General features: G+C 39.0%; 1 protein-coding gene across 1 annotated transcript; it reads left to right on the top strand.

The window, feature by feature from the left end:
• Positions 1-32: 32 nt before the first annotated feature.
• Positions 33-13703, top strand: LOC112559391 (lysoplasmalogenase-like protein TMEM86A). The gene is made up of 2 exons (XM_025230608.1): positions 33-200; positions 9906-13703. The coding sequence occupies exons 1-2, from the start codon at positions 180-182 to the stop codon at positions 10707-10709; spliced, it is 825 nt and encodes a 274-aa protein (XP_025086393.1). The 5' UTR covers positions 33-179; the 3' UTR covers positions 10710-13703.
• Positions 13704-13965: the final 262 nt, after the last annotated feature.

The following is a 13965-nucleotide window of genomic DNA, read 5'->3' on the forward strand; positions in this document are numbered from 1 at the left end:
ATCAAATTTCGTCGTCTTGTCGTCCTTGTCCCGTGACCATGCTTGTGACGTACTCCTTCTAGAAATAGTATCTTGATGTAAACAAGACCAGAGGCAAACAGCTGACAGTAGAAGTGCAGACGACAACGTTCGAGCAAGCATCTTTTACTTCACCTGTAACATCACCACGGATATCAAAAATGACAAAACCACTGAACGTGGTGAGTACAAGCTATGAATGTATACTGTTTAAAACGATTTTTGGTTCAGTAGAATTTGTGTGGAGGTTTCAGCTTATTTTCATACAAGACGACATCATTATAAATAATAGATTACATTCTGCGAAAAGTCGGTCACCTCAATCTTCTTTGTCTCACACAGCGAAACGTTCAAGTGGATGAATTACTCATAGTTTTATCTGACATCACTGCGTTCGATATATTTGATTGTATTTATAGTTAATTACACTCATTAACCCCCTCTCCTACACACACATGATATATGTGCTGATAAATATATGAAAGCAGACGAATTCTGACAGCATTTGTCACATCCACATATTGTTACAAGTACAGGTCGCACTAGATATGTTAAAACTATCATTTTATTTGCTGATTTCATTTAGTTTTGAGAAGTATATGGAGAATATCATACATTCTATGAACATCACAGATTGTATTTAAACCGTAGGCATAGATCGATAATATAACCATCGGCATTGGAATAGAGTAAAATTGATAGATATGGAATTACACTTTCACAACGAAAAATTTAAATTACAGGAGCACAAGTAATCAATTTTACATACATTTTAATATCTTTTATGATCGTACCATGCATTGTAAACTGTATAGTTTGAACTTTGCTCACGCGCATTAAGATTAAGATAATTAAGTCATGAAAACACTAATTCGTCACAGCATTTTTTGTATATTTATTAATTTTATATTTTAATATATGCACATAGACAATTTCAAAGGCTGCGATCAGCTGTAAATGTTCATGAGGTGATGTTAATACGTCTTAACAGCAAACCTATTTGCATAACATATTCACAGGAAATAGGTTCATGTTCTTTCTAAGCTGCAGGCCAGTAAAAATTTCCATGTTTAAACAATGCTGATTTATTCACATGATGAGACTTTGAGTATTCTTAAAATTACTAGTCTGATAAATCTATTACTCTTGATATAGCCAATAAACTGAAAAAAAATGCAAAAGAATATGTAGAAGAAAACTGCATTACAAAGTTAATCAGATATCTTCCTTTCACTCTTAATCAGTATATACATGAATTTTTAACCTGAATGGTGCAGTGTAGCATGGTTACATATCTATGTTATCACCACATTTGTCTTTACCAAATTCTTGTCAGGTCTACCTTATTCTCTCTGGTTGTATATGTTGGTGCTGGGGCACAAAGGTATCTGAAAATATAAAGTGATCCGTATGCCACTGTTGATTACAAGGAGGGAAGTTTAGTATTTTCACATCCTTCTACACCTAGCAACAAAGGAAAAAAAAATGTATGGCTTCAACAGCGTTATCTGCAGATGTGCTTTAATAAACAAAAGCAATGTACAGTTTAAAAGCTATGAATGTATTTTAACAGGCCAGTCTTTGTTTCAATTTAAAATATTTGAAACAATCATAAACATTCAAAAATCATAAAACTTTTAAAAGCTTGTAATTTCTGTCAAAACATTAACAACTAGAACACTTGTCTTAGAAACAGAACATGAAAAAAAAAGACTGATTCCTTTAACTGAGTGTCAGATTTATTTGAACTGCGTTATGTGCAGCACATCCAGAAAGTAAAAAACCAGCTTTTCAGTTGCTTACGCAAGATGCAGATACTTAAACTATAATTCCACAGGTCATGTGACTGAAAGCCCTTGGCACATATTTGGCTGGACATTTAAAGTTGATTCAGAAATAGGTGACTGTCTAAGGCTAAGTGGAATATATTATGCTTAATTATTCTGGCAAGGAATGAGTACATAGCACTTATAATGTGTCCAAGCAGTTTCCGAGAGGATATACAGGCATCGCACCGCTGATCTGGAACTAGTTTTCAGTAGGGTGCACTCTGCTTATGGCGATAGATGTTTGTAGGCTTGGATCTGGAGAGCGGAAGCAAATTAGTCAATCAGATTTTTTAGAAATAATATCTATATCATGAACATAGTGCATACTAGTCATTTGAAAGAGTGTACCAGACTTTGATAATCAAAGGCAGATCATCAACCAGACCTAAAGAGTTGCCAGAACAATCTACCACGGCAAATTCGTGTAGGCTTAGTTTTATGACTTTAATTATAATTATCCCTTGACAATTAGATTAAAAGCGGAAGTTGGTGAATTAAATCTTTGCAGCCTGTGATTAACATAATGGAGCACAACGTTTCGACTTTCGGACGACTCAAAGACGCACAGAGGACGCGATAGGTTTCAAAGTCCGTAGGCAACAAATATAGACTTTATAGAAATAGCTTTGGAGTCAGCATGAAGAGAGCTCCAGGCAAGTGGATGTGGTGGGACCTGGCGGAAGGACGAAGATCATCACTGTTTGTCGTCGATAGAAATGTCACAAATCGACGAGATGGATGTGATAAGAGACGCGAAGGGGTAGAAGATGCTGTTGAATGTTCCTTGTCATCAAACGTGAAAGATGTTGTGTAGAAATTGAAGGTGTGTTTGGGGTCAGGGTGGGATGAGAAGATGTCACACTGGCTGTTAAACGCTGTTTGCACGTGCTCATCGTTGCTCGCGCACTTTCGACAAAGCGAAGAAATGGAGGAGTGGGGGATCATGTACATGTGAGTGAGAAATGTCATAGCCATGAAAGCATATGTCAGAAGGGAATTTTCAGTCCAACTAAGCGGACACACCACTTACACGCGATGAGAGCTGAGTGCAATTGAACAGAGAGCACACCAACCAGAAGGTTAGTATGATCTCTGGTTCACCATGACTAAGAAATTTCCAGTTTGGCTAAAATTAAGCCAATGTAGTTAAAAAAAAAAGTTAGACAAGAATCATTAGCCGCCAGTTTGTATTCGCCGTTCTTTCAATTGGAAAAGTTCGGAAGACTAGTGGTAAGAGCATTTGACTGAATCAAATGGTTTATTGCTTGTTCGAAGCCTGTGGCTGGAAAACACTTCCTGCCTACTCAGCAGCTTTCTAGATTAAATGAGCACATGACTTATTAGGAGAGGTAAAGGAAGTGGAAGGAGGGGGTTGGAAAACCCTAGACATGATGAACCACTTGCATTCATTTATTCTGCCACTGCCACATAAAGGTTCTATGAATCACCTTTGTATTCTCCGCCACAATCACCAATTATCATCTCTGGGGGGCTTACCAACTTTTTTTTTTTAACTGCAGGGCTTTGGATGACTACTAAAGGAAATGAAAGCCCGTGACAAATTCCATGCATTGCGAGGGGGTGAGGGTGTTTGGTGCTGGTATTAAAGAAGATTTTTATGTAAGGCATTTACAGGGGAAATGTATCTTTAGCCCTGACCCGAATAGCCTGAGCGCTGACACATTGTGAAGGGTCCACGTCCACCAATATTGATGCACGTGGCACAGCGGTGGGAATGACACTTTCGTCTTATGTGTCAACAGGTACGGCGAAGCGAAGCCATCACCATAATTAAATTGTAACACCTGCACGCGTTCCAATTTTACAAACAGTTTTTTTCTACCCCATCATCTCTATCCACCCACCCACCCCGCTTTTCCCAATCTTCTTAATGATCCGGTAATTGTTGGAACCACCCAACTCCTACACATCCACAGAATGAGATGCTACTTTGGTGTCTTACGAAAAGATAAATAACTTCAAGTCTAGCTGCCGTGATAAAAATGAGCTATAATAATATGTAATTAGCTGTAACTGATTCACAGTGTTTAGAACATAATAAGCGGTCGTCGGAACCCAAGGTTTTCCAATTCATTTTAGCTACTCATTGCTTGGCGCAGAAACATCGTATTTGCTGCCAGTGTCAACCTCCTCCTGCACCAGTCCCTCCTGGTTTCAGTCCTGCTGTGTGGCCTTAAGACGAGGACTCTGCTAGAGGACAATGCCATATCCTAGCAGCCCAGGTTATACCACGAGGCTAACTAGGCAGTTTAACTTGCCTTGGGAGCAAGCACTGAGGGAGCACATAGATCAGACCTGGGCAAAGGCCGGCCCGCGGGTATATATACTGTATATACAGTATTGGGTTAAACTGAGTTAACTATATTAGTCCGGCCCTCTAAAACCATCCCAATTTCTCATGCTGCCCCTTGAGAAAATTAATTGCCCACCCCTGACATAGATGAACCGCATGGCGTTACAACATGTTGTAAATGATTGCTCATGATTCATATAAATCACAGCTACATTGCTGTTAATTTCCCGCTTCTTAATGTATTGTCACTAGATCACACAGAAAGCCTTGCTAATGATGGAAATATGTCGCACCGTTCAATCAACAGCAAGTTGTTTTCAAACACACACCTGTGATGATATAGATTTCATAAGCTATGAGATCGGATGCCACATGTGAAATATTATTTAAACAGTACTTTAAGCGACTGCAGTAGACAGCTGGTGCCATCAACAATTGAAACATCTGCCTCCCTGTCTTGCTCTTTTGTTTTCTTTGTAGCCCTTATAAATATTTTCTTTACGTCGTTTTTTCGTGTGTTCAGATAGAGTGTGCTAAGTGGACTTGAACGCTATGTGACAAGGAAATTTGTTTACAAATAAATGTATAAATACAGAAACTGTTCACTAAAATTCAGAAACTCATTAGTCGTGTAAATATAGAAACTCACATGTCATGTATAAAAGTTTCAATCTTCGTGATACTTTTCCTCAGTTTTTAAAAAAATAAAATTGTTTAAAGAGGTAAACTAAGTACACATTTCGAAAAATTGTTTTGGCGATATGTATGCCCAGACGTCCTGTGTAGGACCTGCTCACTATCGCCCAACACCGGCGTAAGTAGCGGGCCATCGACTGCCATGTCTGTCCATAAGCTCTCCCACCTCCTCCAAACGACCGGTACCAGTCAAGGCAATAATGAACACTGTTTTGGCTGTGTGACCCAGATCAAGTATCTAAGACCTTCAGGGTACCTTAGTGGACAGAGGAAGAACTGGCTTGCAACCATAGAGGAGTCGATTGGTCGAGTTTTACAGGACCTGCTCACCACCACTCAAGACAAGCCTAAGTGCCAAGCTTGTCAGCCACTGCGTCTGTCCGATTGTTTCCCCCCGACGATAATAACGGCGGACCAGTAGCACCAGTCAAGAGATGAACGAATAAATTAAATGAATTACCCATTGCTGCCGAATTGGCAAGAAATTTTCCAGTCCCAGCTCTGAGCATAGTATATGTCTGCCTATTGTCCAAGCGAACCTCGAACCGGCTATTTAGAATTCGAGGGCACTAACCACACAAAGTATGAGGCCTACCTTTTCTTCGTTCTATCGAAATCGGCTTTGTTTTTTTTTTCTCGGAGAATACGTTTATATACTGTATATGTCATTGTCAAGTACTTGCTGCTCTGCTCTATGTGAACATGGACGAGGACGACGATAGTGACATATCGTTCCTGAAGTTTCGTCTGACATTTCATTGTTGATTTGCTTTTTTATGGGATGTGCTCCATTGTCGATTGAAACTTGCGTGTCCAGCTTGCTGACAGAAAAGCGAACCAACATTTAGGCGGGGAAGGGTTGCAAAGTAGGGGCGGGGCGGGGAGGGGCGGGAGGTGAATAAAGTGACCTTTTCCCCCGCAAAGTCGATCGATGTTTGTTGTCCTCGTAAACTGGACGCGGAAATCTAGTGTGTGTGTGTGTGAATATTTATGGGAGTTAAGGGGTGCAGTTTCACTCAACTGCTGTCAGTGACAGTCATAGTCATACTACGAACTTATATCCCTATACACGTCCTTGGTCATACTAGTCAGCAACGCTACCTACAAGCCTTGCAACACTGAGCAACAACGCAGCATCTAAAGCCGGTTTCATACGGTAGGACAGAGTCGTATGACAGAGGTGATCTTGTCAACCCTCTACAAAGATGATTATCGTCCAATCTGGACAAAAATATTTTCTTTGATTTCTTCTCACCAAGAAAACTGTCGCAATGAAGATTTGATCCGAACTTGACCTTTATTCATTTATTTATTTAGATGATTCGGAATGTTGCTCATTACTACACAGTTTGCAAGGAATTGCAATCGTTTTTAATGCTATGAAGTCTCATGCTAAAATAGCTAAATTTGACTTGAGAAACATAGTCAACCTTTCTGCGAAAACTGGAGAGAAGAGAAGGCAAAACTCAAAATGACAGTCTTGTCCTTACAAGTGCTATCGGACTTTTTTTGGTAAAATAAACTGAGTTGTATAAAAATACATTGTTAACCGGTCACACTAGGTCGAAGCCATAAAGCTACGCCAAAATGTGGCAACTATAGCAGATGGTTTATTCCAAAAACAAACAAAAATGATTCCGAAAGTGTCTTCATGGAAAGGAACGATCGAAGACCAGAGTTCCCCCACCATCGGGTCATCGCAACCGCCTGCAGCAGTGCCTTCCGCCATTTTATGGTTTGACAAAGCTGCTGTAGGTGTGTGGTCTGTGAATGACGCAGGGGCTGGCAGATCGATGTGCAATTGTTCATGGCCTGCAGCCTGTGTGTGTGGTTACTTGCCTACACAGTCTCGTGTCTTCAGTGGATCTGCTGCACGTAGTCTCGCTTGCATGTTCTTTCATCTCTTTCCACACATCACATAACCTTAGGGCCATTAAGCAAGATATGGAGATTTGAAGGCGCGTATGCAACCACCGCAGTTCGACATTTTAGCAGTCCTGGTATTTGTATGCTGACGTTGGCTCGTGTTCTTTCTGTCGGTCATATTACACCGCGTTTGCGAAAATACAGCATGGTGGTTTACTCGTTAATAATAATAATTTAAAAAAAATCAGAAATCCTCAGAGTGGCAATGACTTGCTTTTGCCAAAAATTCGCAGACCTCTTTGGCGGCCAGGTAGCAAACTGGTTAAGCCGATGTCACCAATACGATTTGGATCGGGTGTCCAGTGTTCGTATCTCGTCTAGGAAAGCTTTTTTTTCCCCTAGTACATTACATGGCTTTGTTTTTGATTTAACTTAGCTGCTGGCTCGTTGAAAAATACCAGTTCCCACCAAACGACACCTCTTACCCCATATGACTAAATTTAGATTCTGTGCCTAATCACAGCGTGATGTAGTTTGATAATCTTAATAATAACCCGTTTGGTCCACGTATGAAAGTGTCGCTCTGTACTTGGATGAGTTGTTTGTAAAACTTTTTTTGTAGTTTTTGCTGTAGCTGATCTCCGGATTGGCAGTCACAAAGTTGTTTCTACTTGGCACAGGCATATGGTACCTCATCCAATTCATTCCTGTCTATACATTTGACGCCGCCTTGCTCATTGGACGTTGGCATCTTGTTTGTTCAACTTGACCTTTATTTCATAGTTCGTCATTCAAAGCGCCTTTGAAAATAAAAAAGCACTCATGCTCATCGGCTGACAGACCGGCTGGAGCACTTGCTGACTCCACTTGCCATGCGTGTCGGTGTCGGGAAAGTGGGTCCAATGCCTGTCATTGTGACGGTCGGAGAGGGTTTGTGTCACGTGGGAAGGGCCAGCAGCTCGAAAAATGGGTTCTGCTTCAGCTCATCCGCCCTGTCCTCCCTCCCTTTTCCGTACATCTCCCTATATTTTCGAACTTTGCCAAGTACCCCAGCGATGAGGTTTATTTTTCATCACTAATTAAAGGTAGCAGCTTGCACACACGGGCACGTGAGAACTTGAACTGATGATGTCACCATCGCTGCCACAGCTAGTTGATTGTTCAAGAACATATAAATAACCCTGTTTCCTATTACACTATGTTTAAGTAGAAGCAGATATACAGACAGTATCTCATACCATCCGGTTAACTTTATAAAATTGTATAGAAAGAAAGCCCAGTTCGTACTGAAAGGGAAAGCCTGGTTGCGCTGCACTTTAAGCCCACTCACCCTCGAACCACCCAACTTTGTTTTTACAGAATCAATAGGACATTATTCGCAATGTGTTTGGCTATTCAAGCAGGAATATATAAAGATGTCTCTTCTTTGAGTGACACATAATTGTGCGTCATGCACTTTCGCGGAAGGTCAAAGATCGCACACTATAGCCACCCATCCATCCCACCACTTGCCTCATGCGACTGTCACGGGGTTTTTAGTCTCCAAACCCAAGGGCACGTGCACGTACTTCACGGATTGAAGAGCCCGGATGTGGCCCTCCGTTCGCCCACCTAACTTTTTCCTGCTGATACTGTTGAAAGCTGTTTGCTAGTGTGAACGACAATGTAAATCGCGAACGACCATTACTTGTTGACCTTTGCTCAGTGGCGAACTATCTCACTGGCGCGGAGCAGATTAGAAGGAATGAGGCAAGAGATACCGACAATCGTTTTTAGTGGAAGGGGTGAAAACAAAGCTGTGCTGGGCACCCCTTCTACTCACTCCAGCTTTGCTCAGAGTAAAACACCAATTACCCCTTCTACTCACTCCCTCAGACTTTGTTTCAGATTCTATCCTAGGATATCAGATTATGATGTTGCCCAAGTATACTCAGTGTAGCAGGTTTTTTTGGGGTTTTTTTGCTTTCATTTGGAGCCATTTGTAACACGATGGGGAAAACAAATCTGGAGCATGAACCCAATATAATCCCTGGAAGGTGTATTCCAGCTAAATTTGGTGAGGACTGGACAGAGTAGATCTGGGTGGGTTTAACCACCACACACGGTTATTGCTATGGTTGGCTTTATTTGGGATAAGAATATTAGATGAATATAAAATTACATTTCTGCTCTTTAATTTTTTTATTCTCCTAATAATTCTCTACTTTTCATTTTAAATTAACAGCAATTAAGTATGTCTTTCAAATTTTCCTTTGTCCTTCATGAAATGAGCAATGTTTAAACAAACCAGGTCTCCATTTTGCTTCATTCATCCAGGATGCCAAAACCCTCTGTACACTGCTGCCATGAATTTACTGTTTCATTTGCAGGCCTTGATGTAGTTTTGGTCAATATAGAATAGTGTTTGAAATGTGTTGATTTATTTGGAAATTGAGCAGGGAAGTAAAAATTCATGGTACTTGTCAGAACAGATACCTGAAGCATATCAGTTTGTTGAATGTCAAGTGGCTACCAGAATGTTTAAGATTGTAGACGGGAAGTGAATTTCCAGGTCGTTAAAAGCACTTGCTTTTGCACCTAGAGGCGCATAGGTTTAATACTCTATGTGATGCAGCAATTAGCCCAAGTCCAGAATGGGTATCTGACTCCAAAGGGGTTGGAGAAGGTAGAGTAGTAAGGGAGAGAAGATGGGAAATACCCTCACAAAAAAGCTTGTCCCAAGAAAAGTGAGGTCTCTCACTCCCCAACAATCAAAAAGTTAGGGGCCAACCTTTACCTAAGGCTGGTAGAACAGTGTCATCTTGTTTCAAACCTAACTGAATGAGTTTTCATTTCTAGATGCTGACTTGCCAGTTTGTGTTTTCATTACCATTTTAATTTCAGACTTTGATGTATTATTGAGTCAGTCATGTACAAAGAATTTAATTTTCTGAGTAAGAATAAGCACACAATTGATGTACAGAATGATTTGGGAATAAAAGATTCAACAATTTTTGGTGGATCACTGTATTCCAGGAACAAATGTATTATTTATTGTAATCATTAACAGCTCTACTTTCTGTTGTTTAAAATAAATATATACCCTGGAGGATCAGGTAGGCTGTTATCTTGCTGATTCTACCAGTGATTTACTAGTTGTGAGCCTGAGATTACATTCCATGTCTTACTTTGCTATGTTTCAGCTCAAGTGTGTCGGCCCAAAGCTGGTACCATTCTTCAAAACTGTCTCCATCTACTTCGTGTTGTTTGGAGATGCAGAGCGGTCATCAGTCTTCTTTTGCATTGCTAAATGCCTACCAATTGTTTCGCTGATACTCTTCGTTCTGCTGCATGGAATGAGCCTGAATGAGTATTATCGGTACTCCCGCCTAATTCTAATAGGGCTCATATCCTCCTGCATTGGCGATGCATTTCTTGTGTGGAAGCACGCATATATGAACTTTGAATGTGGTCTTTTAATGTTTGCAATTGCACAGTTCTCTTATGCAAAGGCTTTTGGGTTTAGACCATTCAGTCCATATGCTGGAGCAGTCTTTGTGCTGCTTGGTTTCCTTGTTTACAGCTACCTGAAGCCAGGTATGACTGGGATGATGGAATACCTTGCACCATTCTACCTGATCTTGATCTGCGTAATGGGGTGGCGTGCCGTTGCCCGGGTACAGTTTTTTGATGACCTGTGGACTTGGACGAAGCTGTGTGGCTGTGCAGGTGCACTCTGCTTCATGATCTCTGATCTGACCATCGCTGTAGATCTTTTTCGCTTCAGCGTCCCCTTTGCTCACCAGATCATCATGGTCACCTACTATGCTGCTCAGTTTGGCATCTCCTTATCTGTAGTTGATAGTCAGGTAGAGGAAGTCATCCGTATACAAACACAAGATCAGAGTTTAGATTATAAAAGTCATCTGGAATACATCTCTGGGCATCTACACTTTGACCGAAGGTCTAGAGTTTTCAGGCCATTTGCTTCAGTGAAGCAAGAGTGATCGTTTCAGCGTTACCTTATTGCAACAAAAAAATAGATAAATAAACGATGGGGAGAAGAAAATTTCTTTAGTAGTATGTTCTTGCCAAAAATTGCAATGCTGTTAATTTCAGGCAATGTAAATACACTCTCAAATGTTCTAGAATCATTGTAAGTGGAGTACTCCAGAAGTCAACAAGGCTGTTATTGTGCTGAAAGCCTTGCATCCATTGCTGCTTCAGTCACTGCTACCTATTACAATTTTAGTTGTCTGGTCTCCATTTTTTTGAAATATCTTTGAGTATTATGATTTTTTTCCTTTGTGGCATTCTGTACAGAAGGAATTGTTTCCTTGAAGTTGATCTGTATTTTTTTCATTAATTTTTAAGAAAATATAGGCATGTTTACATATGTTGCATATATTTTTTTCATACCTGTAACTCTGATTTCAGACTTGTTTGTGCAATGACCAGTATTGGCTGGAAAAACTTACTTTGTTTAAAATTATTTTTAAATTCATGTACATTATTACTTTTGTGCACAAACACATGCACACCTTCCTTTATTGTATGTGTATCTCACTCTGTATAGTGGTCTCCCCTAGTTGCTTCTGTCCCACTCACAAAATCAAAATAACGTGTTTTGAACTCAAATCTTCGCACCGTCATAAGAAAGTTAATGTGCAAGAATGAATGAAAAAGATTTAAAGCAAAAACATTGAATTATATGCTGATGAAAATCAGGTATGCTTTAAAGCATCACTTCAGCATTCACAAGCATTCTTTAAGCCTGTTTTACTAAAGTTTGATCAGAATTGTACTGTGCAATTGAACATGTGGCAAAGGAATTGATAGTGTATTGAAACACTGCACTTAACAAAGTCATAAAACTAATTTTGAATATAAACTCTGGTTGAGTGGTCATATGTGTGTGTCACAGTGTTTATAAATTAATCTCTTCATATCTAGTAAACTAAAGGTGCTTTTTTTAAAAAGTCATAGACAATATTCACTTGCTGTTAAAACATGAGTTCTTCAATCTTGTTCTTATCATGTGAGTGGAGATTTATTCACAAGTTGACACTTCTCATCCTGCTCCAATTTTAATCAGAATTGTTTTGAAGGCAGATGAAGTCTGAGCATTTAAAACTGTTTGCACATTCACTGATCATCGTTTGAGATTTTTTTGTGTTATGAAATCTAGGTGTTTTCTTGTTTGGCCCAATGGGCTGTACGAGATAAAGTGCATCACTTACAGCTGATTGTATAGTGTAAATGTTTACCCCATGATATTCCATTGTAAACAGTACTCATCATCTGCTAAACATTGTGTTAAAAGTCAGCCCTTGATGTCTTATATCTATTTGTATATAAGGTTCATTGATGCTGTTATTTAAAATTCTGCCATTGATCTGTTAGTCCTATTGAGCTTTAGTCAAGTCATTCAAGCCAGTAGGTTACTCAAAACTGTATTAACACTGTGAATTATGAGCACTTAATATTAACATAGACACAGGCTGTGCATTTTCTCTGTTAGTTTTACAACAGATACTGATTAAATAATTGACTAAGCTTCAAAACTTGTTGGATGCACACACCTTCTTGATATTACAGTTGAATGACACATAAACAGGCAGTTCAAAGCTATGTCCATTAGTTCATTACCTTTTACTGAATGGACAGTGTGTTTGCATGCATATCTATAAAAAAAAATACAGTCTTAGCACATTTAACCATCGTGTGTGGGAGAAATAATTGTTGGTAACACGGAGTTTCAACACGAGACCCTTCAGTGCACATTCAATGCAAAGCTATATAAAACTGTGTTCAAAATGGATTTTCATACTTGTTGGGTTTGTATAAGGCATAAGTGATAACATCACCCAAAACTGAAATGACCACAGTTTAAAAAGAATATTTTGAAAGAGGGTTTATATATTAGGTGCAGCTCATATTTTGCATGCTATGCATCACAAACTTTCCCTGTAACAGTCTTTGATCTCTTAATAAAATGTTTAATATGCAAAGTTTAAGTAATAATTTTTTTAGATACAAGAAAATGGTGTAAAAGATTTACTATGATTACCTCATTATAATACTGCTGAAACTTAGCATGATCAAATGTTTCAATTAAGATGTAGGTTTATCATACTTTTATTGTATTTTTATGTGTTTCTAAATATATATTTGACAGCTAATGATGGGGAGGTAGTGGCATATAAATCTGTGACTTAAGTAGGTTGTGATTAAATGCTTTTTGTAAAGAGAAGGGTTAGTAACTATGGTGTTGGTGGGCGGGACTGTGGAATAGAATTGCAGGATAAAGGCTTTATTGGCCTGTGACTGGAAAACTCTCTTCTGATGGCAGATACAGGTATTTGACTGAAAGGTGACAAACGGATAAGATTGGAAAATGCATGGAGTTTGCTGTTCTTGTGACAACTAGGATATGCACCCTTAACTTATAAAAATTAGTGCAACGTCAAAACTGTACTTTTACACCATTTTCTTAACTCTGAAGTCTTTTGGCAGATGTTTAGGGACAGATTGTAACTAGAGCTTTAAAGACACTATAGTTAGGCTTTTACAAAAAAAAAAAGAGTTCAGAGCCTTTTCGTTTTCATAGTAGAATGGTGTCTGAGCTAGGAAATTTCTTCCCCCTTATCCCCTCCTACCACCACCTGCATGAGGCATCTATGCTCAGGTGTGACATTAATTAATTTGGTTTCCATGTAACCAGTTTATGGAGACCCTGTTTATATTATTTAATTTTTTTTAAACTATATTTATGTATGACAATGTTGTGAACCCAGCACAAACCTCAATTTCCTACAAGTTTTTAAACAAGCATGTTCTTTTAATGGGGTACTGTGGCAACGATATTTTGACATTTTAAGAGACAACAGTCTTGAACCAATTATAAAGCTGTGTGAATATACATATTGAAGTAATATTTACATTATATCCCTTTTATTCATTGATGTGTACATAAATAAATAAATCTTACTGAAAAGTCATTTGTCTTGTGTCACAATTTCTGCTGCATAGAATTTGTGTGTGAAGCTGTAAATGAGGTGTGACTGTCACTGTACTGTAATGGTGAATCCTGGTGACACATTATTTCTGCAAAGATGAATAAAGTATTGTTATTATCATTGATGAATTTTTATATTAATCCCTCAGTGCAGTTGCAGTTTTTGTGATATCTTAACGTTTGAAAAATTAGCTTATTAAAAATGAAAAAACTGAACAGAATTCTCAGAAGATAAAATGGCTACC

The sequence above is a fragment of the Pomacea canaliculata genome, linkage group LG3 (genome assembly GCF_003073045.1).
Source record: "Pomacea canaliculata isolate SZHN2017 linkage group LG3, ASM307304v1, whole genome shotgun sequence".
Lineage (NCBI taxonomy): Eukaryota > Metazoa > Mollusca > Gastropoda > Architaenioglossa > Ampullariidae > Pomacea > Pomacea canaliculata.

Excerpts from the sequence above, each read along its gene's own strand:
- LOC112559391 (XM_025230608.1), top strand. The coding sequence starts at position 180 with ATGACAAAACCACTGAACGTG. Across the intron at positions 201-9,905 it reads TGACAAAACCACTGAACGTG|CTCAAGTGTGTCGGCCCAAA; the intron begins GTGAGTACAAGC and ends GCTATGTTTCAG.